Raw genomic sequence first — 27468 nt, forward strand, 5'->3', positions numbered from 1 at the left:
CAGAAGCATAGTCTAGGGTAAAAATTAAGTATATATTCTGCACATCTGTTCATTGGTGGATTTCTCTCACAAGTCGAATATAATCAATGGTGCGTATTTAGATGACCACTACACAGAACAAAAAATTGAATGTGGCACTTACTGGAGGAATTAGGTGTAGCTCTCCATCTGAGCTTGTATCAACTATAGGATCAGCAGTGTGTGCGTTGGAAATAGAAATGATAGTGAGGTTTGTGATAGCGAGCAAAGGAACAATATATCAATCAAAGCCTGTGAAAACAGAAGGTAGGAGTCTGTCTAGATGCAAAGGTAAATTTTGTTAGAATGGTTGGCCACTGCGGATGACGCTTTTTGTGCACTTGTCATAGCTCTGAGAGTAAATGGCATGAGATGTGACTGGAGGTTTAGCTAAGAAGTCCTTAACCGAATAACTGGTACCACCTGTTAAGATTCACTCTCTGATTTTAAACATTTAAATCTTCCAGGGATACCATGAGAGTGAGAAACCAAGGTGATGCATGAGCAATTCCGTTCATATTATTTTTAGTAAATAGTACGTCCGTGATTTATAATAAATATCAAAAACAGGAATTGCTTATGCAGCAAGTTGAGGTTTGAACACTTCATATGAATTGAAATCAAAGTGATTCTCTTCGCTCTGTGCCTACAGTTTTCTATTCTGCCTACATTGAAGAGCATTTTCATTTGTTACTCTGAGCCTGCACATAAAGATATGGCAAAATAGAACAAGCTTTCTTCTCAGAGGATCCTTTGAGGCAAGTTGTGTCTGACTATTTAATCTTTTTTATTTACCTTTTGTTGTAAATTTGGCATATTTCTTTGTTAAAATTGCTGACAGTGATCAGTTGCATCATTATAAGACGGCCGTGAAATTAAAAATGGTTGTAATATGTAGATGATTTTGGCTAATCATTGTTGTATTGCTCTTCCAGTTATTATTATTACTCTGCACAAGAGAATTGTGGTTCATTCACCCATGCCTCGTTGTTTTACTTGCATGACTTCTTCTTCTAGACTTTTAGTTCCACTTGGGTCCACAAGATTAGTGTACTTTGTCACTCTGTTTTGTTGAACTGCAATCCGTTTTAGAGTTATTGGGTCTGTTTATCCTGCTGGATTCGTTCTTAAACTCTTTTTTTTTTATTCTTTTGGTAGCTCTAGCCTATGAATACACTTTCTTTAGTTAATGACCTGTAGTGGAAATTGTTAGCCTTTCTTGTTGTGGTTGTACATTGTATTCATATTTCGTCCTCGGATCCTTCATTGATGGGTGTGTAAGTTTCTCTCTTGCTACAAAGGAAATTTAGTTGTGTTGTGTTTACCATATGCTAGTGTCTCTTCTAATGGTTTCTGATGGTAGTAGATTTATTATGCTCTCATGACACCCAAAGTTCTACAGAACAAAGCATCGTTCACATAAATCAATTGGGTCGTTTTGGAAGACTATGAGGTCTCTCCTATGATTCACCGTCTAAGGGATGTGTTTCAGCTGCTCAAGCTGCCACTGTATGTGAACTTTAAGCTCAACCTTTTGCATCTATTATTTGGCTCTGCCTGTAGTGAAACAAATAAAGAAAACTAGAAGTATGGACTTTGTGCTTTTCCAGGCAAGATTGATATTCTTGATAAGTGGTACATAATTTCTCTTGGGTCACTGTTCTTGCTTAATCTTTCACTCTTTTACTGAAGGTTGACCACTTGACCTCAACAAATTAGGTATGACAGCATCAGGGACATATTGGCGACACTTTAATCTTGTAAAATATTTTTTTATTGGCCGAAATTGATTAAAGCTTGGACATGAGGCAAAGCGGTACATAGGTGTCGTCTGAAAGATCTCAACTCTATATAGTTCCAGTCACATTTTTTAAATTTATATTTAGAGATTATAAAAAAATGCTCCTTTGCCATGGAGATATGCTAATCCTCATTTTTTTTTTTTTTTTTTTTTATTTATATCTAATACAATGTCACTGCCTAGAATAGTAAATCTAGAGGATAATGATGATCTTATCCACCACAATCTTGCACGTAGGTATGCGCCTAAATCACACCTAGGGGGTAGAAACAACTGAATTAGATGAAGTGCCTGAAAACGCCATCCTTGCTTGTATAATGTAACTGATTCTTTGGTAATCAGATGCATGGTGTTCAAAATCCAACTAAAGAGCAGCTAATTGATGTTGTTCAAAGGCGTTTTGTGTTATGTTTTGGTGTTTTGTGTATTGAACATGGGCGTTAAAAGATATTGGGATGGGCGGATGGCCTATAGGGAACATGTTTCCCGACAGAGCTTGGCTATCTAACTCATGTAAATTCATTTACTCTATATTTTTCTTGAAGATATTAGGTTAGTTGCATTGCATGTTAGTGTTGGATTCACATCATAAATCATTGGCTTGCAATGGAAATTAACTGTTATTCTTTGTTACATCAGTCTTTAGTCTTAGCAGACGTTGTACAATTTGCAATGAACATGCAAGACATCAGAACCAAGTACTTCCCATGATTATGGAGCATGTAATTCACTGAAAGGTGGAGTGCAGTGACATGTAAAAGTCAAGGAGGTCAAATTGTCGCAGTAGAGGATATCCATGCTGCCAAAATTGTGGTTCAACAGACATATACCAGACTTTTCTTACTATCAGCAAACACTATGTAGATGCTTTCGCTTTAAATTGTCTGTGAAGCGCATCATATTTTGAATCAGTTTGTCATTAGTGAAGTTCTGACAGGGTAGTCTTCCTGTCTGTTTTGATAAAAGTGATCAGGTTCCTTTCTTTTCGTTTTCCATGGATGGCTTGAATTCCTTTGTCAACATTCTTGGGGTGATCGCCATCGCCATCAGTTCCTGGAAAAGTAACTTGCATGCATAGGGTATGTGAACTTGAACAATACCATCTCTGGTTTTGCATCTACGGCATTCGAATGTCGGTTTCTTTAGGTTTGCAATAGCTATCAAGCCGCAGCGCTCACAAACATGAACTCTATAAGCATCACTCTGGTCGAACAACCGTTCTTTGAGAAAGTGTGCAGCACCATGTGCAATCAAGCAGTCTCTTTCCATCTCTCCAAATCGAAGACCTCCATCACGGGATCGACCCTCAACTGGCTGCCTGGTAAGGATCTGAACTGGTCCTCGCCCACGCGAATGGATTTTATCATCCACCATGTGCTTCAGTCTCTGGTAATATGTAGGCCCAATGAATATCTTAGCAGTTAGACACCGACCAGTGTGACCATTGTACATTGTTTCAAAGCCACGCATCTGATATCCACATTTGTGAAGAGCTGTACCGATATCACCCACTGTGACATTTGTAAAAGGAGTAGCATCTCCCTCCTTCCCCGCTTGAGCGGAAACTTTACCCATGATGCACTCAATAAGATGACCAATAGTCATTCGGGATGGAATGGCATGTGGGTTAACAATAATGTCTGGGGTAATGCCTTCCACAGTCCAGGGCATATCTTCCTGTGTGTAAGTCATGCCAACGGTTCCCTTTTGACCATGCCTGCTACTGAATTTATCCCCTATCTGTGGTATCCGAACAGTTCTCATCCTTACTTTCACAAATCTTAATCCGTCATCATTTGTTGTCAACATGACCTGATCCACCATTCCACTCTCACTTTGGCGTAAAGTCATGCTATGGTCTCGCCCTTTGTATTTTGAAGGTAGTCGCTGGCATTCTTCCTCGGCAAATGGAGTTGTCTTCCCTATAATGGCATCGCCACCTGACACCCTTGTACCAAGAGGCGCAAAACCATCAACATCCAACTTATCATACGAACCCGGCCGCATGCCAACCGTACTCTCTCTATTAGGGCGACCAAATTCTTCCCTAACAAGTGTTCCCATCTTCTTCTCCTCGTCTCTGTAGGTACGGAAGAATAATGAGCGGAAGAATCCCCGGTCAATTGAAGATTGGTTCATGATGACAGAATCCTCTTGGTTATATCCAGAATAACAGGCGATAGCAACAATAGCATTAATGCCAGCGGGCAGTTGCCGAAAGTGCAGGTGTTCCATGGCACGAGTGGTAACAAGAGGCTTCTGAGGATAGTAAAGAACATGTGCCAATGTATCCATTCGAAGCTGATAGTTGGTGGCATACATTCCCATCGCTTGCTTGCCCATTGCTGACTGGTACGTATTACGAGGGGACTGGTTATGGTTGGGAAATGGGATGATAGAAGCACATACACCTAATATCATTGATGGATGGATTTCACAATGAGTGTAAGTATCAGAACATGCCTTTTCTGGTTCGCTCCTTGCAACTACAAGATCATGGATGGTCATGGCAATCATGGTAGTCTCCTCTTCTTCTGTATCTATGTACTCAATGTATCCCTTTGTCACAAGCTTATTCCATTTACCCCCCTCTGGTCGTTGCTGCAAGTTTTTGATGTCCCTTTTCTTAATCAGCAGCCGTTGATTCTCTACAATAAACAATGGACGGCTGCAGCGACCATAGTCTGTATAGAGTCGTAATTCCTGAAAGTGAATATCTCGGACAATTCCAAGTTCTGAATTAACATCACCCTCTCTCCTCAGCTGTCTCAGGTCCTTGACCAAATCCTCAGGACTACGATGAATACCAACCCAGCAACCATTGACAAAAATCTTGGTTGCCTTGAGAATAACTGCAGGAGAAATGTCCACAAAGTTCTCGATACTCCAATCTTCTAAAAATTCCAAAATTGAATCTGTTGATGATCCTACTGTTATGTGAACCATCAATGCGAGATTTTTCACCAGCCCACATGCCTGTCCTTCTGGTGTTTCTGCAGGACATATCATTCCCCATTGTGAGTTATGCAACTGCCGTGGCTTTACCAGTTTCCCTTCCCGACCTATGGGAGAGTTTAGCCTTCGCAAGTGTGACAATGTGGAAGCATATGTCAAGCGATTCAATACTTGTGACACTCCAGGTCTTGTACCAGCTCCATCAAGCAGTCCCCAGTTTCCAGTGGAAAGAGAATATATCAGACCCCTTGTAATTGTTATAGCATTAATCCCAAATAGCAAGTCAACATCTTTTCCACTCTCAACACACTTTTGAGCATATTTTTTCAAATCCTTTGTCAGTTTACTAAATAGCTTTCGGAACAATCCTCCAAGTAAAGGACCAGCAAGGTCCAGTCTCTTGTTTTTATAATGGTCCCTATCATCTTCAGGCCTTCGGCCAAGAGCACAGAGCAGAAGTCTATGTATGACATATCCTACATAGTAAGCTTTCTTTGTTTTGCAGTGACCTTCTCCTCCAGCACCTACTGCATGAGGAACCATTTCCTTTGCAAGTATATCTTCGGCAAACTTTATCCTTTTTTCCTTGGACGCACCCGGAACTGATCCTCTTTTACCAATGTAGTCCAACGCGACCTCTTCGCTCTGAATCACGAATGCTTCTTCCAGGGACGGCTGAAGTAACTCCATCATCTCAGGGTCTTCCAAGTCGTAGCAGATATGTTCCAGTATCGCTTTGTCAGGGATAAACCCCAACGCACGGAAAACAACAGCCATTGGTATTTCCGACTGTATAAAGGGTAAGGTAACTCGAATACACCCTCCTTTAGATAGCAGCCGCACAAACATACTGCGTAAAGGCTTAACTTGAGATTCTGCCATGGAACGAACTTCAGCAATGTAGGAATACTTATTAGGCTGCTTTTTCTTGAAAACATATACCTGATTAGTACTCATCTTTTCTTGAGCAATCAAGACTTTCTCACTCCCATTAATAATGAAATACCCACCTTGATCATATGGGCATTCCCCATGTTCTACCAAATCTTTCTCAATATTCTGACACTTGAACAAATTACAGGAAGTTGAACGCACCATGATTGGAACTTTTCCAATAAAGACTTTTGTATTCTCTTCAGTAACTTCTTCTTCGCAATCCTGTCCAATTTTTGTAACTTGTTTCTTGACATCCACAAACAATGCACCTGAGTAAGTCATGTTCCTCAATCTTGCTGCCTTTGGAAACAATGTCGCAGTGTCTCCATCAGCTTCTGTGATCATTGGTTTTGTAAAGTATAACTGATCAAAGCTAATCTTGGTAGTAGTACTACTCTTTTGAGGTTCAGTATCATGTACAACAATGTCTTCAGATTCATCGACGATGTGTTGCATTGTGGTATTGACAAACTCGTCAAAAGAATCGAGTTGCTGCCTAACAAGTCCTTTTTCTTCAAAATGTGCACTAATTACTGCCCATGTATCTTCTTGAGTTATCTCTTCATCATATTGTTGAACTATACCATCTTCTTCATCGTCGTCAACTGTCACTATTGGATTATTTTCATCTCCACCTCCTTCCATTATTCTTTTCTTTTGCAAGAATCTTTATTTTTTGTGTTTTGAGGAATGGGCTCCTCTTGTTTTATTTCACTTCGTTCAGTGATTCTCAATCTGTTACTTGGAAGTTAAGTTTATATACAGGTGAGTTCAAGAATAGAAACTGTTAAGGCCGTTAATGAAATAGAGAGTGCCAGCTGTTACTTTTCGTGCGTGGTGTGCATTTGCTACAAATATATCGACGATTTCGCGAATAAGCCTGGTTCACTTTTATCGTAGAAATGTATTAACTTTAACTATTAACCACTGAAATATCGTAGAATTCTATTCAACACGGAAATATCGTGTTTTGTTTTCTAAACTTTGTGGTAGTTGGTTAACTCAACTTTTATTATGTTGGGAAGTCTAGTAACTCCATTGAACTGGCCGATGTTGTCATGAAATATTTAAAGAACGTAATGAGCTAATGGCCTAACTACGGGAGTGCGGGACCATGTGGGGTTATATCCTAGCTCTTAGGTGAGCTAGAATTTTGCCTATAATCCTAGACAAGTTTCCAAAATCCTTTTTCAACATCATAATTAACATGTACAGAGCTCATTGCGGCAAAATCTATTCCAGTATGATATGATTTGATTGTGAGGATAGAGTTTATATGAGAATGTTGTTATTGGATTTTATTTTAGTTGCAGGGTTTACAGAAAACGGAGTCATGTCTCATGTGTATTTATGATTGTCGTAATTTTTTATTTATTGATTTCTCCTTTCTTTTTAAAGTATTTGTTCCTCTTCCTCATGCTATTTGAAAGGTAATCTTATGATCTTATCGGCTAATTTGTTTCTAAAACATTAGTCCCAGACAGGGCTAGCGCAAAGTAGACTAGGCAGTGAGTGACAAGTCGGCAAATTAATAGAAAATCAACCGTAACAAAATGGGGGCTAGCGCAAACGCAAAGCAGACTAGGCAATGACAAGTCGGCAAATTAATAGAAAATCAACAGTAATAAAATATATAATCAACATATTAGTATATGTTGTAGTTTATATTAATATAATTTTTTATAGTTTTAAGTCGTGTAATTTTGAGTGGATAAGTATAGAATACTCAATGGAGATGTTCATGATCTTCCTCACGGAGAGTTCAATAAATTTGTTGTATTTTGAGTGGATAAGTAAAAAATAATCATTGTTGGACTCAGGTATGGGGAAGAAGTGAGGGTATTAGTGTTTGGAGGTCAATGCAAGGGGATTCTATCTAAAGTATACTTGGATGTTTTGTGTTTTTCTTGTGTTTGATTTACTGTTTCTTTCATATATTTTCGCTAGTTGTTTGTTTTGTAAAGTTCAATATTTTAATTCTTTTAATTAATGAAGTGTGGGAAAAAAAAGGTAAAGTAAAAGATGTGATTTATATAAAAAAAATAATAATAATCAACTTATTATAAAATTATTGTAAATTTTCCAATTAACAGGAGTATGCATAGATCATTTGGAAAAAAATATATCTAGGTGGTTTGATTGGGGTATGTGGGATGGCCGTGAGAATTTGGCCCTAACTTGATCCCTAACCCCCTCCTCGACTAACAAAAACAAGTTTTTATTTCCCCTTTTCGAAGCCCTATAAAATCCTCACAACTAAAGCCCCTCACAGAGTTTAGTAGGGGTTGGAGGGCCGTGATTTCCATAATACTTTTTAAATATGGTTTTGATAAACCATTAATCAGGGCTTAGGACTATTCAGGTTATATGAAACATAGGCCCGACTTACTAATTTAGAAATTATATATAGCTAATTAGAATAAAAACAAAGCTTGTGGGAAAAAAAAATTCATCATTAGCCAATTCTAACTAAGCCCTTGAGTTATAGTTTCACACTTTCACTATAAATACACAAACCCATAATTATCCAAACTATTTGTTAAATATTTTCAATTAAAATAACATCATTATTTGTAATTTATCACTTACACCTAAAGGTAATAAATAAAAATATGTGGTTTAATAAATCCAATAATTTGTCGTTTGTTTTGTAAGATATAACAAAAATTTGTCAACTTAGCAACCATAAAGAACAATGAGCACTTGAGCACTAGCCTAAACTGATGTAGTATATATATATATAAGCGCGGCCCTAAAGCCTTTAAAGATGGCTTACGGTAGGGTTCAAGACTTGAGATTTAGACTTGTGACTCAGGTTGACCCGATTTTATGCTAATTTTAGGGCCGGGCCGACCCGACCTTAATATCTGAAGGACTTTAAATATTTAGGGCCGGGCTATCCCGACCCAGCCCATTGCCCACCCCTAATGTGGGATACAAAAATATACAAAGTCCTATTAATTATTTTATTGTCACAAGTTGAGGGGGACCTATGCCTACATGGCTCCGCCACTGTTGGAGACATAGATTACCTCTGATATGACATTTTTTTGTGTTCTTAAACCATCGTTCATACTATCTTGAAATTTATAAATTTTGTGAGACATGCCGATTTTTTAAGGGATTGCCAATTGTGTTGACAATTTATCTATTAATACTAGAGCATGTCTTCAATGCGCAGGTCGTATGGTGCGCATGTAATATGGGCATTTGGATCAGTACTTTTGCCATTAAATACACACGCACTCCTTGGTATGAGTGGCCAATATGTAATGGCGCACCATACATCTCGCGCACCATAGATTTAGCCTTAATACTAAAGTAACGAAGTATTGACGTGATGTTTTTATCAAAAGAAAAACAAAAGTATTGACGTATTTTGTAGTGTTCTAAAAATTGGTTTAGGCTGTCTCTAGGCGTGCCCAACCGACTCGCCTAGGCCCAAGTCGTTTAGAAAATCGGTTAATCGATTAGGCGGGATAATCGGCCTCTAGGCGATTAAGTCAATGTTTATTTATTTATTTTGTTAATTTTTAATTTTTATTTTTTATTTTGAATGATTAAATGTCGAAAATTTAAAACTCATAGAGACTTAAGATTTGAATGAATTTAAAAAACTAAAGTCCAACATAAATTATATACCACTATAAAAAAAAGTATATTTTTATATGAAATTGATCTTCTTCAACTATTATGCATTTTTGTAATAAATATATTTGTTTGTATTTATTTTTTAAACTATGTTAAATAATTTTTTTTTTTATTTTTTATAATAAATATGTGTATTACTATATATATTAAAAAATATATAAGAAAAAAAAAACCGCCTAGCGCTTAGTCTGTCTAGACATTGCCTAAAAAACCTAGGCACCTAGCCATTTTTAGAACATTGTGTATTTGTGGTGCTACTATGCTCTGGGGCTTGAAAGCCTGAGTGCCTGACCAAGTGACCAGCCACCAATTGCTGATCTTTTAGTTTGTACACCTTTTTTTTTTGGGTGAAGTTTTAGCTTGTACACCTCGTATTCTTTATTACAAACCTACTGGCTTTATTCAACTTTGAATCTATATAACAAAGATGGAGAAAGCCCCATCAGACCATAATTTTCATTTTGGCGGGAACACACTATTCATTTGGCGGGAAATTAAAGTACTAGAGACGAAATAGAAAAAGGGACGATCAAAATTCCTGACGAGGGAATCCCTTCTTGTCAGAATACGTAATGAATTCTTAAACACTAGGAACAAGCACAACTAAGAATAAACTATGATATTAACAATCATTTAGGTAAAATTTTTACTTCACCTGGTCTTCTAGAGGATGTTGTCAAACAAAACAACCCCAGTTACGTCATCTGAGCGATTATCATTCCGATGATGAGCTCTTATACTTGTCGCTGCTAAACATAAAACATAAATATAAAGATTACACACTTTAATTGTGGTGGAAATCCTAGAGTAGTACTTCAAAAGTTCATAGTCTAAATTCTAAATGCAAGTACGCAACTCATGTTGCTGTTATAATTATTGTTGTTATTGGGGTTTTTTTTGGTAACCTTGTTATTGGGGTGTTACCAAACCGTTCCTTGACCTAATTGAAACTCAATATTGTAAACCGGATTACCAAACCGCTACACTTGACAAGCCAAGTTTAGACCATGACCGTTTATTAACACATGAATACTAGGGGGGGGTGTAAGTGTGTAACCGTGTAAGAAAAACTGAAAGGAAACGGAAAGGGACCCACGATAAAGTATCCAATATATGGTGGGACCACGTGGATATATCAAATCTGAAAGGTATTAAACTGTTGCTATCAACGTGAGACCCATGTAATGTCCGTTACTTCACAAACTGCACCAAACGTTAGTTTACTTTCCATTTCTCCAAAATACCCTCTTTAATAATATTTATTTCCAAATTATTTGATGCTAACAAGAACTGTAGTGTAGAAACGAAATTTCTTCAAATCTGTTTTATCAAGTTAACGGAGCAAACATTTTTGAGAGGAGTGGGGATATGTAGGATAAAAAATAGTTTGGTAAGTTTCTATCTGTCTCTACTCACACCTATAGTGTTTAGCAGTTATCTAATCTATATTGTGCTTCTAGCTACGTACAAACTGCGCTTGAACAAATTTTCAGACTCGTATAACAAAAAAACGAGCCTGAGCCATTTAGACAAATATCATCTACCCGAGCTGCTTAGTCTAATAGGATGGAGGACATTTGTAAAGTAATACCGACCCAAACTTTTGATTTGTGGGAATAAAACTGGGTAAACCATAAACCATAGCTAGATGACTTGAAGGGTATTTGAGTTATTCTGTATTTTTAATTAAAAGTACTTCGGATAGTCAAACGTTGAAGACTGAAAAAGATCAAACCGTCCACTACTTCTGTCTCTATAACGTTGTAGCCTACAAGGGTGTACGACGTATACGTGGTAGTCTCCAATTCGCCACATTCCTCTTTTCGGGATTCAAACCAGCAACAAAAACACACTCATAACACAAAAAACTTTCCCACACACACTCTCTCCCTCCTTGTGTTTTTTCCCTCTCCAAATTTCTCATTTATCATAATAATTCAACAGAAAAAGGCTTTGAATGCATGATCTTGCATGTTCATGCATTTCAAAGCAACAAGACCCATTCTCATTTCATTAAATTTGGTTAAAGATTGAGTGGTGAAAAATGCTGGAAACAGTAGAGAGTTGTGTGAATGGTGGATTCTCATCACAGTTTCAAAGCAGCTGTGGAGGAGGAGGAGGAGGAGGGGGAGATAGTAGTGAAGAAGAATTATCAGTGTTGCCACGTCATACTAAAGTAGTTGTGACTGGAAACAATAGAACAAAATCAGTTCTTGTTGGTCTTCAAGGTGTTGTTAAGAAAGCTGTTGGACTTGGTGGCTGGCATTGGCTGGTAATATTTTTTGTTGGGCTTGAGTTTTTGTGTTGCATTTAGTTTTGGAAGGTTAAATTTACTATTTTTAGCAATGTGAAGCTATGTACAGTTGTTAGAATTTGAGTTTGAGTGGGTTGGTTTTGGATTCTGATTGAATTTGAGACATGGGTATGGATTGCATGTTTATTTGAGTGATGGGATTTGTGATTTTGATTGGTTTTAAGATAATGTGTGGTGGTTTTAACAGTAATTTGGTACATTTTAGGAAGCACTTTTCTGTTTATAACTAAGAAGTATGAACTTGATTAATTTCTGATCGTTTGATCAATCATGCAGCCTTTTATGTACTTGGTGTTTATGTTGATGTAGTATGATCAATGGTTCAGTTTGATTTAATTTGTTGATTATTATTATATGGAAATCTGGAGGTTGTTTATTTGGTGTTTTTCTTTATCTTTTTCCATAGATCTCTGTTCAAATGTTCAGAAAATTTCTCCACAGAATTTCCTTCTTCTTTCAACTTGATGTTTAGTGAGTTTTAGTCATAGCTAAATCTCATTATCAATAACGATTGTATAATATAAACAACGTCTTGTGGTCGTTGTTATTGTTGTTGTGTTTTATATTATGCACAAAAGAATTGTGAATCAACTAGACCTTATTCTTTTTCATGGCTGGTTGGTTGGTTTACTTGCATGATATGTTCTTGTCTATGGACTAGCAGTTACAATCAGGTCCAAAAAAATAGTGCCTTTTGTCACTCTGGTTTCTTGAACAACAATCCACTGTTGGGGTTGTTGTTTTCCTTAAAGCTGGTTCTTAATTATTTTAGATTGTTTAGGAATATGAATCTTTTTCCTTTGTTAAACAAATCTTCTGGCATGCACAATCCATAAATATGCTCACTTTAATTATAAGTCTGTCCTACTATTAAATAATGGAGATGTTCCTGTCTTATTGATGTAGTGCATATGATTCCTATTTTGCCCTCTAATCTTTGGCTAAGGGGTATTCTTGTGAGGATAGAATGCTATTGTTTGCTCTGTTTACCATACTATACTACTGCCCCCTCTAATAATTAATTGTTGGTTGTTCCGCAATTTCTGTTGCGATTAGCTGTAATTTTATCTCTCAGGACCATTAATGTTGATATCAGTGCTGTTTTATCTTAGTGGGTCCAGGTTGCTTTCTTTCTTGCTTTGTTTCAGCCTCTGGGAGTTGCTTGTTTTTTCATTTTCTACCTGCTCAAATTGGTCGTTTGTAGAAATTTTTGTCCATTTTAGCCTATGCTGCTATTCTATTTGAGTTGTCTTGATTGGTCCCAGTTCATGAGTTGACAGGTTCTTACTAATGGCATAGAAGTAAAGCTACAAAGAAATGCCCTGAGTGTGATTGAAGCGCCAACAGGCCTTGAGGATGATGATGACCTTGAATGCGAGCACATGCAATGGAATGGGTCTGATATGGGTGAGTTTGATTAACTTGTTACAAAATTATTTTCTCTATTCGTAGTTTTGAAATATGGTTGGTCAGTTGGTTAATTTTTTTTGATGGTAGGCCCCTCTCTTAAGGGATCAGTGCAACAAATCTAGCAGTTTATATATCAAGTCTTCCGGCACAATGGTTTTGCTTTGGGCAATTGGCTAAATGCCAGTTAATTTTGTATGTCATGAGTTTGTTCTACGGATGATGAGATCTCCGTTGTGGATCTAAGTCTGTTATTTGGTCTGGATTAATACTTCTTGCTTATGATTACTTTGCTATAGAAGGTTATTTCAGGGGGGTTATAGAAGGTTATTTCGGGGTGGAGGGTGGGTACTGAGCACCCCCGTTCTATCATGGTTGTATGAAAGGATATATAGGCAATTATGCATGGACCTTTTGGTTTCTCATGAACCCTTTCAGAAGAGTGGTAATTCTTTTGTAAAATAGAATAGACATGATTTTTCTGTTGTGGTTCTTTATGGTTGTTTCTTTAACGTTTAAGTTATATCCTTTTTCGATTTTATAGTTAACTTATTTTTTCTTTTCTTCTTTGCAGCATCTGATGACACCCAAAAGTCCCATAGAACAAGGCCACGATCACATAAATCTGTTGGATCGTCTCAGAAGGCTCTCAGCGGGTCTCTCTCCTACGATTCACAGTCTAAGGGATCTGTTTCACCTGCTCAATCTGGCACTGTATGTGAACTATAAGCTTGCCTTTGCATCTTTCATTTTTCTTTCCTGAGACAAATAAAATAGTAAGAAATAAAGTACTGCTTTTCGAGCAAAATTATAAGAGTTCTTGATAATTAGTGCACTTGGGTCACTCTTCTACAGAAGGTTGACCTCAGCAAACTACAGATGACAGCATTAAGGAGATATTGGCGACATTTTAATCTTGTAAGTTATTTAGTATTCTTCTAGTTGAATAACACTTTGGCATTCTGCTGAATGAAGTTGCTTATTAAAAAAATAATTGAAGTGAAGTTCTTTTGGAGCTCCACTCATCTAATCCATGCAACATCCCTGCTGTTATTTTTGTACCTGATTCGCATTTACTTGGTGCATACCTCATGTTCTTTTAGTTTGTTTGGTTACCTCAAAAGTCAAAACTGTTATTGTGAATATTTAACTTTTTAATAATTTTGGCGATTCAGATGGACATTGTACCAAATCCAACGAAAGAGCAGCTAGTTGATGTTGTTCAAAGGCATTTTATGTCACAGGTATTATGAAAAGCTGCTTAATGTTAAAAAGTTAATTTTCTCGCATTTTGTATATTGAACATGGGAGTGAAGATATTGGGATGGCTAATAGGAAACTTGTTTCCTGACCTTGGTTATCTATCTGACTCATGTGAATCCAATTGCTTTGTATTTTTCTTGAAGCAATTGGATGAGTTGCAGGTTATTGTTGGATTTGCGCAGGCTGCAAAGAGACTGAAAACTGTATGCAACTAACTTCAAGACAGGTCTTTTGAATGCGCTTATCAGAGCTGACATATATGGTACCTATGGCTCGATCCCTCGGCCTTAAGTTATTGTAGGTTATGTAAAATATGTCTTCCCTAGTTTATTTTCCTTTTGTTAACAGTGTTGTTTAGAGGTTCCTAGTAGTTCCAATTATGTAGATAAAATGTAATGTAAACTGGTAACAAGACAATGAAAATGATGTCTTTTTGGCTCCTATATATGTGATATGACCACCCATGTTACCGTGTTGCTAACTGGTCAAAGGAATTGGATATTGATGTATATTCATTGTTTAGATACAGTGTTCGTTTAACTTGCTGGGTAAATCCTGACCATTAGTTGGGTTGGAGACTTGGAGTATAGCATTGTGTTCTACATCAATTTTTGTATATATATGTATACATAAAATTATCCCATTACAGAATAAATTTGTAGACAAGCAACTGTTTGCTGTCTACAAGACCTCAGCTTCTTATTGGAAACTGTGCCTAAAACTGTTAAACTGACTGAAAAAACTGTTAACCAATAGAATTGTGCTGGTCTGTCCACAAATTCGGACTCTTATCCATTATCAGCATTCTGGCTTCCTCTTCCGGAAATGACCATATTGAATCTATGATTGCATTTGTTTTGGATATAAAGACTTGCAGAATGTTGACCATGAGAAACGACTCTGCATGATTAATTTATTTGAGCAAATGAAACGCAATATATGGATGTGGTGAGAATTGTGTAAGAACAATCAGTTGCTTCGCATGTTCTTTGTCTGGATTCTGGAAGGGTTCCTACTCAACAGATACGCTGCAAATAATGTATTTTTTTTTGTTATTATCGAAATAAAAATAATATGTATTTTTTGCAGCCATTGTTTTATGGAGACTTGAGAGCTCCACAAGTTGCTCTTGACCAAAACATCTCATCCATACTCTTTTGCTTGTGGCCTGTCTGCTGGTGAACACGGAAACCAACTTTGTAGATAGGGACCACCAAAATTTATTGGCAGCATTCGTAGGCCAAAACTTTGATCTAGTAGTGTGATTCATTTGTAACCATAGGGGCAATGGTCTCTTTTCGTGTCTATATTCTAAAAAGGTTTCTTTCGAGTCAGATGTCCATTTCTACCTAAGCTCATTACACAGAGTTCTCCAGGGTCCAGGCACGGTAAGATTGTTTGATTCCAAGATTGTAAATGTGGCAAAAGATTTTGGAGAAAAACCTTACGTTATATTTTTTGGTACCAACCTATATATGTATTACGTGATGCAGTAGTTTATAATTTATACCATTGATCTGATTGTGACATTATTATCATCAATAGTTCCTGAATGAGATGGCTGTAGCTGATCTACTTATATATTCATTAGATAATACCAAACTCATTATCGAAAAAAAAAAGATACTACCAAATCTTGATGAAATGATGCCCTAGCTAAAACCAGTAATGGTACAGCTTACTCAGATTCCATCAATCACGCACCAATATGTGCAAGTTACCATGTCCCTGCTTCAACTGACAGTAACACTCTTAAGTCTCTAACATCAAATATCCATGGTTAAGATTTAAAACTAATTAATTTCCTTTTTGTCTCCATTGCTGTACAAGGGTGGCCCCGTTGAATCTTTGATTGCATTCAGATAAGTTTTATTTCATCTATAAGAAGGGCAACCGTGCATGCCTTAATCAAACGAAACATGTCAAACTTTTAATGTGGATAAATACCAAATTCGGCTGAGATTTCTAGAGCTAAATTACCGATATTTATAAAATCGGTATATATGTTGGAATTTCAAGACATTTTGTACTATAATATCAATTAATCAAATTCATAAAACATCAGCTTCGACCATAACAAATTTAGTTCATCACAACTTGGTTTTATGATTTCGAGTGTTTGAGTGTTTGAGTGTTTGGTCAGTGAGGCGATGAGTCACATGGTCATAATAAGTCCACATCAAAGTCTTTGGTTCTCTACGTGCCATGCTGCCCGCCAAATGTTTGTGGAATTTGCAAAATGAGGACTGACCAGTTACTGAGTGCACATTCAGCTCAAGGTTTTATCTGTTTAAGTTGTTTTCATAAGTGAGTATCATTTATGTTAAGTAGTTATAGAGTTCATGGACTTCTTAGAACATTTGCAAATTCTAAGCTCATCAAATATGTTAATGTCAAGGGGTTACATTCTTTTGAGCACAAAAAGTATATCAGACCATTTAAGAGAAAAATGGGGAAACCTATTAAGTCAAAGACGAATGATCAAAAAAAAGATCCCAAGGTTTATATGAGAAATACCATTGGGATGATATCCAACATTTTGAGATATTCCACTTGGGATTCTGCTCAAGAGCAGTTAGACAAGTTATCGATAAAATGGGATTCTTATACTATTAATCAAGTGTTGAAAACACATCCGCCGATGGAGAAGGCGTGGTTGTTTTTCAATTGGGCTTTGCGGTTGAGAGGGTTTAAGCATGATCAGTATACTTATACGACGATGTTGGATATATTTGGAGAAGCTGGGAGGATATCGTCGATGAAGTTGGTGTTTCAGCAGATGCAAGAGAAAGGTATTATAGTTGATGCTGTTACGTATACTGCACTGTTGCATTGGCTGTCCAAAAGTGGGGATTTGGAAGGGTCTTTGGAAATGTGGGAGGAGATGAAAGTGAAGGAATGTAGTCCTACTGTTGTTACTTATACGGCGGTAATGAAAGTTCTTTTTGATAATAATCGGGCCAAGGATGCGACAGAGGTTTATAAGGAGATGCTGGAGTCTGGTTGCTCTCCAAATTGTTACACTTATACTGTTTTGATGGAGTATCTTATCAGTACTGGTGAGTCTACCTATTGATGCATTTTTCATTTGTTGTCCTTAAAGAGTATGCGATTGTTTTATGAAACATAAGCACACATTTACATGAATTACTCCATGGTGCTACAATTTTGTTAGATTATCAGTGAATATGCAATTTTATAAGATTTAGGATTTAAAAAACACTATGAATTAGAATATTGATTATAGCAGCTAATTTTCCTTTAAACTGCTTCTCATGTTCTTCTAAATATTGCTTGCTAACCACAAATTCAGTTTCTTTCCATATTTTGTATCAAGAACAACAAATGCTAGGGATCTCAGTAAAATTCAGAAACCTGCTTTGCATCACCCCGCTTTTCTTAAATTTAAGTACACACAAGGGGAAATGAGGGGGAAAAAATGAAAAACTTTATTTGTGAATAAGGGTGGAATTCGAGCTAAACGAGCCAAGCTTTACCATGCTCAAGCTCAGCTTGTTAATTACACGAGCTTTAAATTGAGCTGAGCTCGGCTCATATAGTTAAACGAGCGAGCTCGAGCCGAGCTTGCCTTTATTCTTGCTGTGATTCTTAGCATTGCTTTTCATGAGCATAATATAAACGTCTTTTTCCCCTCAATCCCTCGCAAGAATGCTCTTCTTGTCGCATGATTTTGGGAACAATTGATACTGTAGCTTGAGACCTTATTGTAGATGGGAATGATCCCCTATTTTATTTCTAAGATATCTTCAAACTGCTGTTTTCTTGAGTAAGGTATGGTTTTCTTGCAGATATCAATCCCTTCATTTTCTTACCATCCCTCATCTTTGTTAAATATTATCATATAGATGTGTCTCTTAATTACCACAAGCATAGGTGATGGTACAGTCATCTGATACAATCTTCCGTTTAATTTCACTGGGAATCAATTTGTGGTCATGTAACCCTTCAAGAGCTTGCTTCCACCCGTACTTGAATTTATGAGCTATGTTTCTCAAATTCTTCATTTTATCTATATACTAATTTTACTTAAACACTTCTATTGTGGGTTACGAGCACTTGCAATGCTATCTTTGTCAGAGATAGATTAGGTTTTTCTTTTAAGAAAACTGATATAGAGATAGGAGTGGATGTAAATGTTTTTTCTCGACTGGTTTCAGGTAGATTCAAAGAAGCTCTTGAAATTATGAGTAAAATGCAAGAAGCTGGAGTACAACCTGATAAAGCTACATGCAATATCTTAGTCCAGAAATTTTCAAGAGCTGGGGAGATATGGGCAGTGAATCACATTCTAAAGTATATGAAAGAGCACAAACTCGTCCTTCGCCATCCTGTGTATGTTCAAGCACTGCAGGCACTAAAAGTTGCTGGTGAGAGCAACGAGCTTCTCAAGGAAGCCAATCGCCATCTCTCTCTAGAAGGCACAGATGTGGAAGAAGTCACTGCTGATTTTCACTCTACAGTAGATACAGCTATTATTAAAAATCTGTTGGCGAAGCGGAATTTTATTGCTGTTGAACATATAATTGATGGTATGATCAGTATGAATATCCAAGTGAGCTCCAAGCTTATCTCTGCCATCATTCAGTCCAGCTGTGTGAATAATAGACCAACTTGTGCTGTATCAGCCTGCAATTATGGCATAAAAATGGGCATATGCATTGAAAGACAAGCATGCCTCTCCCTGATAGGTTTCATGATCAGAAGTAATTTGTTTTCAGAACTTGTAGAGATTGTTGAGAATATGGTTGGGAGTGGGGTATCCCTTGGAACATATCTCTTGTCTCTTGTCATCTACAAGCTTGGTTCTACTCAAATGCCTGCTTCCTGCCTAAGGATTTTTTGCTCTTTGCCTGATGACCAGAAGAATACTGTTACTTACACTGCTCTAATGGGTGCCTACTTCTGTTCAAGGGAGGTGGATAAAGGACTTGATATATTTCACACAATGAGAAGGAATGGTGTACCTGCCTCCCCCAGCACATACAGATTGTTAATAGTAGGCCTCAAAGAAGCTGGCAGAGTTTATGAAGCAGAAAAGTACATCAAAGAGGAGAGGAGTGTCCAAAGAGGTTGCTTTCCCCAAGAGGCCGTTTCAATGGAGGAACACCTTTGTGAACTTCTCTTCTCTGGTGGGGTGGCTTTGTGTTAACGGTAAAGAACCACCCAACTTCAGTGTTTTATCCACATATTGGCATAAAAATACTATTTACTACCACACACAGAATGAAATTTGTGGTTTGTCTTCCAAGTTCTATTAATTATAAATATAGTGAATATGAGGAGAGAGCAGTTCCTGCCTTCAATTTTTGAATATTGCCTGTGCGCATGGTTTGGACACTGCACTTCAAAGGCTAATGTATGTTATCAAGTGCATCTGGCATTACCCTATGCATATAAGCAGATATGCCTTGCAGCCACCCTGGTAAACCTTTCTTTCCAGTTGGGCGTCTTTTCTGCTGAAATTGTTTGTTTATGACCTCTCTTACTTTTAATCATAACACTGCCTGGAGTTTGTTTTAATCTATATTTATAAATGTCTTTGTACTACCAGTTTTCAGTATCCACAGCTATCTTGTTTGGATGCAGATTATGCAGTTCCTGCAAACAACGCGGGCTTGCATCAGCTCCCCGATCCATTTGGGATTATCCCACACAAATTTTCATGTGAAGATCTTGATTTCTTAGAGAAAAGTACGTGATATCTGCAATGGAGTAGATACATCTGTTTGTTCGTGCCAGACTGGTAAATCATTTTACATTTCAATTGTGCATAATTTGTTCCGACATTGTTCGTTCATGACCTCTTACATATTACCACAACATTCTCCAAACTTTCTTTTACATATATACGTTGCTCGTGTTTTACAATTATGAGTTGACCTGAACTAGAGGTGGCAATTGGTTGGGCCGGTCCAGCCGAGCCCTAATAATTTTGGGCCAGACTGGCCCTATCCTAAGACAATATCGGGTTGGGTTGGGTCCAGGCTTATGCTTGGAAATGCTAAGCCCAAACCTAGCCATTGGCCTTTCCGCATACAAGTATTTTAAGAAATCGTTAACGGAAAAAACAGTTGTTCTTTATTTGTCTTTTTACACCAAAATTTATTATTTTATAGCATATAATCTGTAATTCTTATCCCCAATAAATATATTGTTCCTAACTTTCTTTCCAAACAAGATAGCTGTAGGCCTGTAGCTAATGTTATTATTTTTCGTTAATGGAAAAAACATTTGTTCTTTATTTGTCTTTTTACACCAAAATTTATTATTTTTTAGCATATAATCTGTAATTCTTATCCCGAATAAATATATGTTTCCTAATTTTCTTTCCAAACAAGATAGTTGTAGCTAATGTTATTATTTTCAGTTATTTCACCAACAATTGTTTTTCTATCTTGTTTATGCTATAACATAAAGTGTAGTAAAAATGAAAACAAATAATATTTAGCTTGTAACTAATGTTATAAGGTAATTAGCTACTACAAACAAGGTGCAACTGAAGTTCCACTTCGTATTGCCAAAAAAGACCAAAAAAATTAGGGCTGCTGGGCTTCGGGTTTGGTATTCAAGCCCAAGTCCTTAATATGTAAATTAGGGTCGGGCCAAGCCTAGTGTTCATGTTGGACTGGGATTTTTTGGGCTCGGGCCATTTTTAAAGGGACGGGTTAGGGCCAAGTTTCGGGTAAAATTGCCACCTCTAAGTCTCTAATCTAAACATATTGGGTTAACTAGTATTACCCCCCACTAGATGACCCAATTAGGTTCCCCCATGGGAAATTAGGGTTTCCCCCCTAAACACACGGTCAACTTAGATTGATCATTAACTTTCAAGTCAAGCCACTGGAAATGACACAAATGCCCTCATTGTTTTTAAAAAAAAATGTTCAATTTTACTTAGATGGGGGCAGTTGTGTCATTTTCAAATTGACCTAAAAGCTAACAGTCAGACTAAGTTGACCGTGTGTTTTGGGGGGAGGGAGACCCTAATTTCCCATCTAGTGGGGGGGGGGAATCCTAATTGGGTCTAGTGGGGAGATAATACTAGTTAACCCAACATATTGGTCCACCATATTCCAATAACTTCGTTGGGCGTTGCTCATGGGCAAAAATCTCTCAATATCTAAAATATCTAAGACAACTATCGGCGATATATATCAGGAAAAAAACATGTTAATGTGGGCAATATATTTCTGGATGTTTAAGACTTTTAGCACCCTAATTTCTCAGTAGATAAGATACTAATGGTGAATACTTTTAAAACATGTAGCAACTCTAAAATCACGTGTTAAGAGTTGAGCGATAATGATGATGATGCATGCATTGGACATGCTTCAGTAGTCAAGAGTATAACAAAACATTTCTATCACTAGGCCATCTGGTAGCCAAAAAGGAAAACATGAGTTTCAAGGGACTTTTTAGCAGACAAATTAGCGAATGTCATCTACTCTCATAGGCTGACTGATACAAAGATATGATGCTAATAGGCAGTCAACAGAACTCCGTACACTACATGGCATACCATTATATAATAGCATGGTGCAAAATATATGTATTCAACTATTCATAGGTGTATCTCAGTAAGTTTATGGAATCTAAGATTAAGTGCAGTCTTTTTACGGTAACTTGAAATTAAGGCATTTTTTTTTCATTCCATTGGTTCGGGCAGAAGTTGAAAGAATACATGCATATTTATGCATGATTATTTGTGGTTGTTTTGGTTTTTGATTGATGTTTGAAAATATTTGTTTTAAAGCTTAAAGAAGATTAAATTGTTTGATCTCATAAGGGAATTTACTCTCATTTATACTGGTGGTTTCCATATCCTTAAGAAGGGAATGATTACTTTATGTATGATATTTAGTGTCGCAGAAAAAACTATAGTTACAGGAATTCCATTGTTCGTTGGATGGGGATACAGATTTTTTATGTAGAAGCTCCATATGATAGTTCAGGGGTATGAGAAAACTTGATTATCTATTACTATTGGTCTTGCCTTATGCCTTAGAATTTGGAGATTTGTTATGGATAACGCTATTTTACATCGGCTACTGAATACTTTCCCCCTGCTATTTGTTGCATATTATTATGAGCATAACCATTTCATATTGTAAGATTATATCTCTACTCCTCCATACTAATATTTCTGTCTGATTTCCTTTACAACGTAAAATAATTTACTCATTAGATTATAGAAAGCTAAAGCATAACACATTGTCGTGATAACAAATGTTTTATTTTCTTTGGTACTTTTTTCATTGATTATTCTTTTAGGATAGTGCAGAAGATCAGGTTTAACCCTAGACATTTTAGGGAGGGAGTAAGGCCAGGGACTAAAGAGGTCTTAGAAGGACCATGATCTTAGCCATAAGCCTAGGTCAGAGAGAGATCTGGCAAGCCTTAGAGGACCGAAGTCACATATACACCCAGGTTCATAAACACCACCCTAAGGAGAATGAAGACGTACGGTTTTGTAGGGGACTTTTACCTATTTTCTCACCTTTTGTAAACACTTTTGTTAATTGAAAAGGTTTGTAAGTGTGATCCTTCTAATAAACTTCCATACTTAATACATATTTTTTCAATCATATAATGGTACGAGTAGTTGTGAAACAACTCAATGAAAGTTGTAAGGTTCATTGCAGATGCAATTGAGCAATGTCTAAGAATTGCTACTCGAAAAGGATCAGGAATTATGGCGAATGACACTAGGCGCTCTAATGGTGGAGAATGATTAACCAATACCAATTAGCAAAGAATGGGAAGAAGACTTCTATTATGTGGTATGCACTCTTCTAATTTGCAGTTTGGCACTACTGAGTTTTCGTGTTAGTTTAAGATATACTTGATATAAAATTTGTTACAAGCGCGAATATTATTATCTTTCATACATAGGGTATCTCTTGCAACCTAAAGGAACATCATGAGACTATAGGGTAGGAGTGTGCATAAAACCGGCCGAACCAACAAAACCGACCGAATCGAACCGGTTGGTTTTGAGTCGGTTATGTTTATGAGTCGGTTCGGTTAAGTATATTTAAAAACCGGTAAAGTCGGTTTGGTCGTCAATTTAGTCCCAAACCCGATCCGAACCGACCTGCTATATATAATATATATTAGAATATATATATTTAATTGATTTAATTTAAAAATATGTGAAAACCGGTCAGTTTGGGTCAGTTAACATTAATTAAACCGTAACCCAGTTGGTTTGGTCCAGGTATCTGTTCGGCTGGAAATTATTTCGGTTTGGTTCGGTTAGTATAACACAACCAGTTTGGTTCGGTTCCAGAAAAATATAAACCGATAGGGTCAGTTCTGTTATCGGTTTAGACCCAAACCTGATCCAAACCGACCCGTGCACACCCCGAGTGTTTTATTACTTAGAGAAACTACTCAGGCAAGTACGAAGGAAAGAAGTTGCTATGCTGTCATATCATCATCATGCTCGGATAACAACATTCAGCTATGTTGTTAAGGACTAATGGAATATCAAGTCCTGATATAGAAATGGGGACCATTAATATTAGAAATGGGGACCTCAACTTGGCGATCAGCTGTTACTTAATATATTCTAATCCCCGTCCAATTATTTCCTTTTTAAAGTAAAAAAAATAGTTGGTAAACAAATCTTATCCTCTCTTTCCCTCCAAAACCTTCTTTATCGAGTAAGTTCAAAACCCAATCAAGGAAGAAAATAGATTTGCCAAATTCTTTAGATTCTTGCTCTTATCCTCATGGCTAGTGATCAGACAAGTAGTATTAACACTACAGCAACATCATGGAGTTCTCTTTTCAGTGGTGCTGGTACGAATCAAACAACAACTGCCTTAAAGAGTTTTTCTCCATTACTACAAGATGGAGTGGCTGAAGTTCCTAGCAATATTGTGGAATAAGGTAAGCAACAATGGGATGAGTACTTAGTTGTATTTTCTAGATAAAAGACTCTCCTTTCCCTTTGTAAAGGATTACCTAACCAAAACGTGGAAGCTAAAAGTCGGATTTGAGATTACGATAGACAAGGAGTTGTTCTACATCAACTTCACTAACAATGAGGATAGAAAGATGGTGCTTGATGAAGGTCCTGTCTTCATTGCAGGTAGAGTTTTTATTTTTAAACCTTGGTCAATTGAAGTTGAGTTACAAAGAAACAAGGAATCTACTGTTCCTATATGGGTAAAATTAAGTGATGTTCCTAAAGTTTTATGGACCTTAGATGGCATTTTTTATGTGGCTAGCCTGGTACGGGATCCATTGTTTATGGACGATGCTACCGCAAAAGGAAAAGACTCTCTTTTGCTCGTGCTTGTGTTGTGATCATTGTTAACCACAAATTCCAAAATACTGTTAATCTTAAGGTTGAGCGAAGAGAGGTTATAGTTGGGGTGGAGTACTCATGGAAACCTACTTCTTGTGTAAAATGCAATAAATTTGGGCATGCTACAACAAAGTGTACATATAGAACAAACCCAAATACAGTAAACCCATCTTGGGCTAGAAGGGTTATTGCAGAGAGAGGGGAAGTAAGTGGCACACCCAATGAACTCCCAGTGGATATTCAAGGACAGGTTGTTTCTCCTGCAGCTGTGGCGACGGAGATAAATTTAATCCCAGTGGGGGTTCATAGACAAGAAAGAAACTTCGATGAAGGTACTCCTGGTGGTGTGGATACATAGACAAATCGTATGAGTGAGGAAGAAGTAGTTTCAACTTCTATGGTGATTCACAGTAGTCATGTTCAAACCCCAATCTCTCAGGGTTTGCTTAGAGTGAGTTTAGGGTCGGCTCCTCAGCCTCAAACTCCAAAAGACAATGAACCAATTAGATTGAGTGGAGCACAATCTAACATAAGGATGAATTCTGCTCCCTATTTGCAGAGAGCAATTGCGAGTAACTTTCATTTGATCTCACCAGGTGTAGTGGTATGTACACATATGAAACCGATATTGCACAGGTGCAAGGTGGTGTTATAGGGGACCAAAGAGATCTTGAGGAGAGTATTATGGTTACACCTATCCAAAGTCACCAAGATAGGATTACTCCTCTTCCCCAACTACCCAATAGCCGAGAAAGAAATATGTATGAAGGGTTAGTTGCTGAAAATGAGGAGGTAGATGATATGAATGACCTATCAGATTATGAGGAAGAAATATTTAATGACCACTTGCCTAAAAGCAGGTCGAAGCATGAAACGTCTTCAGAGAATTGGTCCACTGTAAAGCCAAAAGAAGCAAAAGAATCCAAGAGCGTTCTTCTGGAGAAATTGAGCCTACTCTTGTAATTATGAAGAAGGGTAAAGTCAGTAACCAAAAACAAAAAGAGGTACCTTGAGGATTATATGAAAGAGTTTTGGGATGACACTTTGGGACTCACATACGTGTGTTGTGCTTGCGGGTATTTTTTCTGTGACTATGAAAGTGCAACTTCATCTTAAGAAAGATCATCCTAAGACAGTAAAACTATTAGAGGCTAGAAAGTAGGAAATCAAATGAGACGATTCCTATGAATACTTGCTTATGGTATGTGTAATGATTAATCTCTTTTTTGTTTGTGAGGGCTTCATGCTTGTTGTAGTCTTTGTATGCTCCCTTTAATGATCTGGGTCGAACGGGCGCAATACTGTCGTGGATTATGTATTGTCCTTGCTGTGATGTTTAGGATATCTTTGGGTTTCATGGTTCGTCATCTTAATTTGTTCGCTCTTCATATCAGAACTATGGTCCATGTTGATTTTTTACTCTTAACATTGAGTTTCAATAGGCCGCCTTTGTGGTATTTGCTCTCTGTCTTTGTTTGGGGCTTGTGGATTGAAGGCAGACAGTCCCTCAGGCTATGGTTAATGGGGTTGCTGATTGTGGTTTTCTTGCTAGTGTTTGTTCCTTCGGGAATGTACGTGTAGGGAGAAATCCCAAGCATTTTAGGCTTGATACCTTATGCTATGCGTACCTCCCTCTACTGATCATACTCTTTGGAAGGGTATGTAATGTTTCTCTATGTGCAATAAACAGGTGGGGGTCTACCTTAACCCCAACAAACTTTTCAAAAAAAAAAAAAAAAAATCCTTATATAGTTTTAAGCTCTTTAAGTGGATTATATAAGCAAAGCGCCTACACCTCTGAAGATTTCGAATGCAAGCATTTGAGCAAAACCATGCTTCCTTACCGTCAATGATACATTGTTGTTACCAATAAACAATATTATTTTTAATAAAATGTGTGGTATTATTACTCATTTAATTTAAACTTAATTTAAAACTGTGCAAGTATGGATGAATGCAAAATAATTTGTTGTTTTTCTACTGCAGATTTCTTTATTAACTGGCACCTGTTCGTAGGATGGGTGTGATTGTATGAAAGCTAGTTTACGTTGGTGATCTTGGAATAATTTCATGTTCTGCGATATTCCTATTTATTGGCTCAATTGTCTTGAAAGACAGTGTCATGTGTGCAGTGTGCTAGAACTTCAAGTTTATTCCCATCAACAAGAGCTTCCCTATGACCAAGGAAACAACAAGCAGCTGTAGACCTATAGTGCTGTGCGTAACACTTTTAAAATAAGTTTTATCCGTTCTTGTTCTTTGTTGTTTGATAAGTTTATCGCATTCTAGTATTCTACACTAGGTTACTGTGTCATGTACAGGGATTCCCTGACCCTTTCTACTCTTATCTATTAAGCTCATTAAAAATCAAAAGCAACTTTTTAAAAAAAAATAAAGCTTGAGGTTACAGACCCTGTTCATTAGTTTAAAATCTGAAATACACACGACCTGTTTTGTCCTCACCCACAATGGATTGAAGTCTAGTTTCTAGTTACAGCCATTAAAAGATTCTAGAGCTGCCAAGTAATCAGCAGCTCTATTACATTTTCAAAATACATGTGTGAATTTTATATGAAGCATCCTAGAAACTACATCTTTAATGGCAGCGTGAAGATCCCAACAACACCAAAGAGTCATTTTCTTGCTCAATAAAATATGAATCGCATTCAAAGAGTATGAAGCAACTAAGATGTGCCTTTTTTGCAATATCTCACAACCAAGTAACCCATCATAGATGGCTTTCAGTTCTTGATATAAAACTGACCTGGTACCTCCTGTAAGCAAGAA

At 37.1% G+C, this 27468-nt stretch overlaps 3 protein-coding genes across 9 annotated transcripts; 2 read left to right on the forward strand and 1 right to left on the reverse strand.

The window, feature by feature from the left end:
- Window positions 1-2788: 2788 nt before the first annotated feature.
- Window positions 2789-12509, reverse strand: LOC147501413 (DNA-directed RNA polymerase II subunit RPB2-like). Its single transcript, XM_086606456.1, has 2 exons — window positions 12503-12509; window positions 2789-6315 (listed from the first exon to the last, which is right to left on the reverse strand). Exons 1-2 carry the CDS (start codon window positions 12507-12509, stop codon window positions 2789-2791), a joined length of 3534 nt encoding a protein of 1177 aa, XP_086462582.1.
- LOC147501414 (uncharacterized) lies at window positions 11187-14786 on the forward strand. 3 transcript variants are annotated; one of them, XM_086606462.1, is made up of 6 exons: window positions 11187-11633; window positions 12956-13082; window positions 13657-13796; window positions 13938-14000; window positions 14258-14326; window positions 14489-14786. In XM_086606462.1, the coding sequence occupies exons 1-6, from the start codon at window positions 11406-11408 to the stop codon at window positions 14558-14560; spliced, it is 699 nt and encodes a 232-aa protein (XP_086462588.1). In that variant the 5' UTR covers window positions 11187-11405; the 3' UTR covers window positions 14561-14786. The 3 variants fall into 3 exon arrangements, with proteins under 3 accessions (XP_086462588.1, XP_086462589.1, XP_086462590.1); XM_086606463.1 differs by having other exon boundaries at window positions 11222-11633; window positions 14507-14786; XM_086606464.1 differs by having other exon boundaries at window positions 11222-11633; window positions 14528-14786.
- Window positions 14787-16267: 1481 nt separating this feature from the next.
- On the forward strand, window positions 16268-26941 carry EMB3111 (Tetratricopeptide repeat (TPR)-like superfamily protein). 5 transcript variants are annotated; one of them, XM_086606459.1, is made up of 6 exons: window positions 16270-17404; window positions 18524-19517; window positions 19953-20109; window positions 22228-22320; window positions 23009-23146; window positions 26668-26941. In XM_086606459.1, exons 1-2 carry the CDS (start codon window positions 16666-16668, stop codon window positions 19513-19515), a joined length of 1731 nt encoding a protein of 576 aa, XP_086462585.1. In that variant the 5' UTR covers window positions 16270-16665; the 3' UTR covers window positions 19516-19517; window positions 19953-20109; window positions 22228-22320; window positions 23009-23146; window positions 26668-26941. The 5 variants fall into 5 exon arrangements, with proteins under 5 accessions (XP_086462584.1, XP_086462587.1, XP_086462585.1 ...); XM_086606458.1 differs by lacking the exon at window positions 22228-22320 and having other exon boundaries at window positions 16268-17404; window positions 18524-19788; XM_086606457.1 differs by lacking the exon at window positions 22228-22320.
- The last annotated feature ends 527 nt before the right edge of the window (window positions 26942-27468 follow it).

This window comes from Coptis chinensis, chromosome 4 (assembly GCF_015680905.1).
Source record: "Coptis chinensis isolate HL-2020 chromosome 4, ASM1568090v1, whole genome shotgun sequence".
Classification (NCBI taxonomy): Eukaryota; Viridiplantae; Streptophyta; class Magnoliopsida; order Ranunculales; family Ranunculaceae; genus Coptis; species Coptis chinensis.

What these genes read in the sequence shown, in the direction of transcription:
- LOC147501414 (XM_086606462.1), top strand. Translation starts at nt 11,406, where the DNA reads ATGCTGGAAACAGTAGAGAGTTGTGTGAATGGTGGATTCTCATCACAG. An exon ending in ATGGAATGGGTCTGATATGG is followed by an intron (nt 13,083 to 13,656) that starts GTGAGTTTGATT and finishes TCTTCTTTGCAG; the next exon opens with CATCTGATGACACCCAAAAG. An exon ending in ATTGGCGACATTTTAATCTT is followed by an intron (nt 14,001 to 14,257) that starts GTAAGTTATTTA and finishes TTGGCGATTCAG; the next exon opens with ATGGACATTGTACCAAATCC.
- EMB3111 (XM_086606458.1), top strand. Translation starts at nt 16,666, where the DNA reads ATGTTAAGTAGTTATAGAGTTCATGGACTTCTTAGAACATTTGCAAAT. An exon ending in GGAGTATCTTATCAGTACTG is followed by an intron (nt 17,405 to 18,523) that starts GTGAGTCTACCT and finishes GACTGGTTTCAG; the next exon opens with GTAGATTCAAAGAAGCTCTT.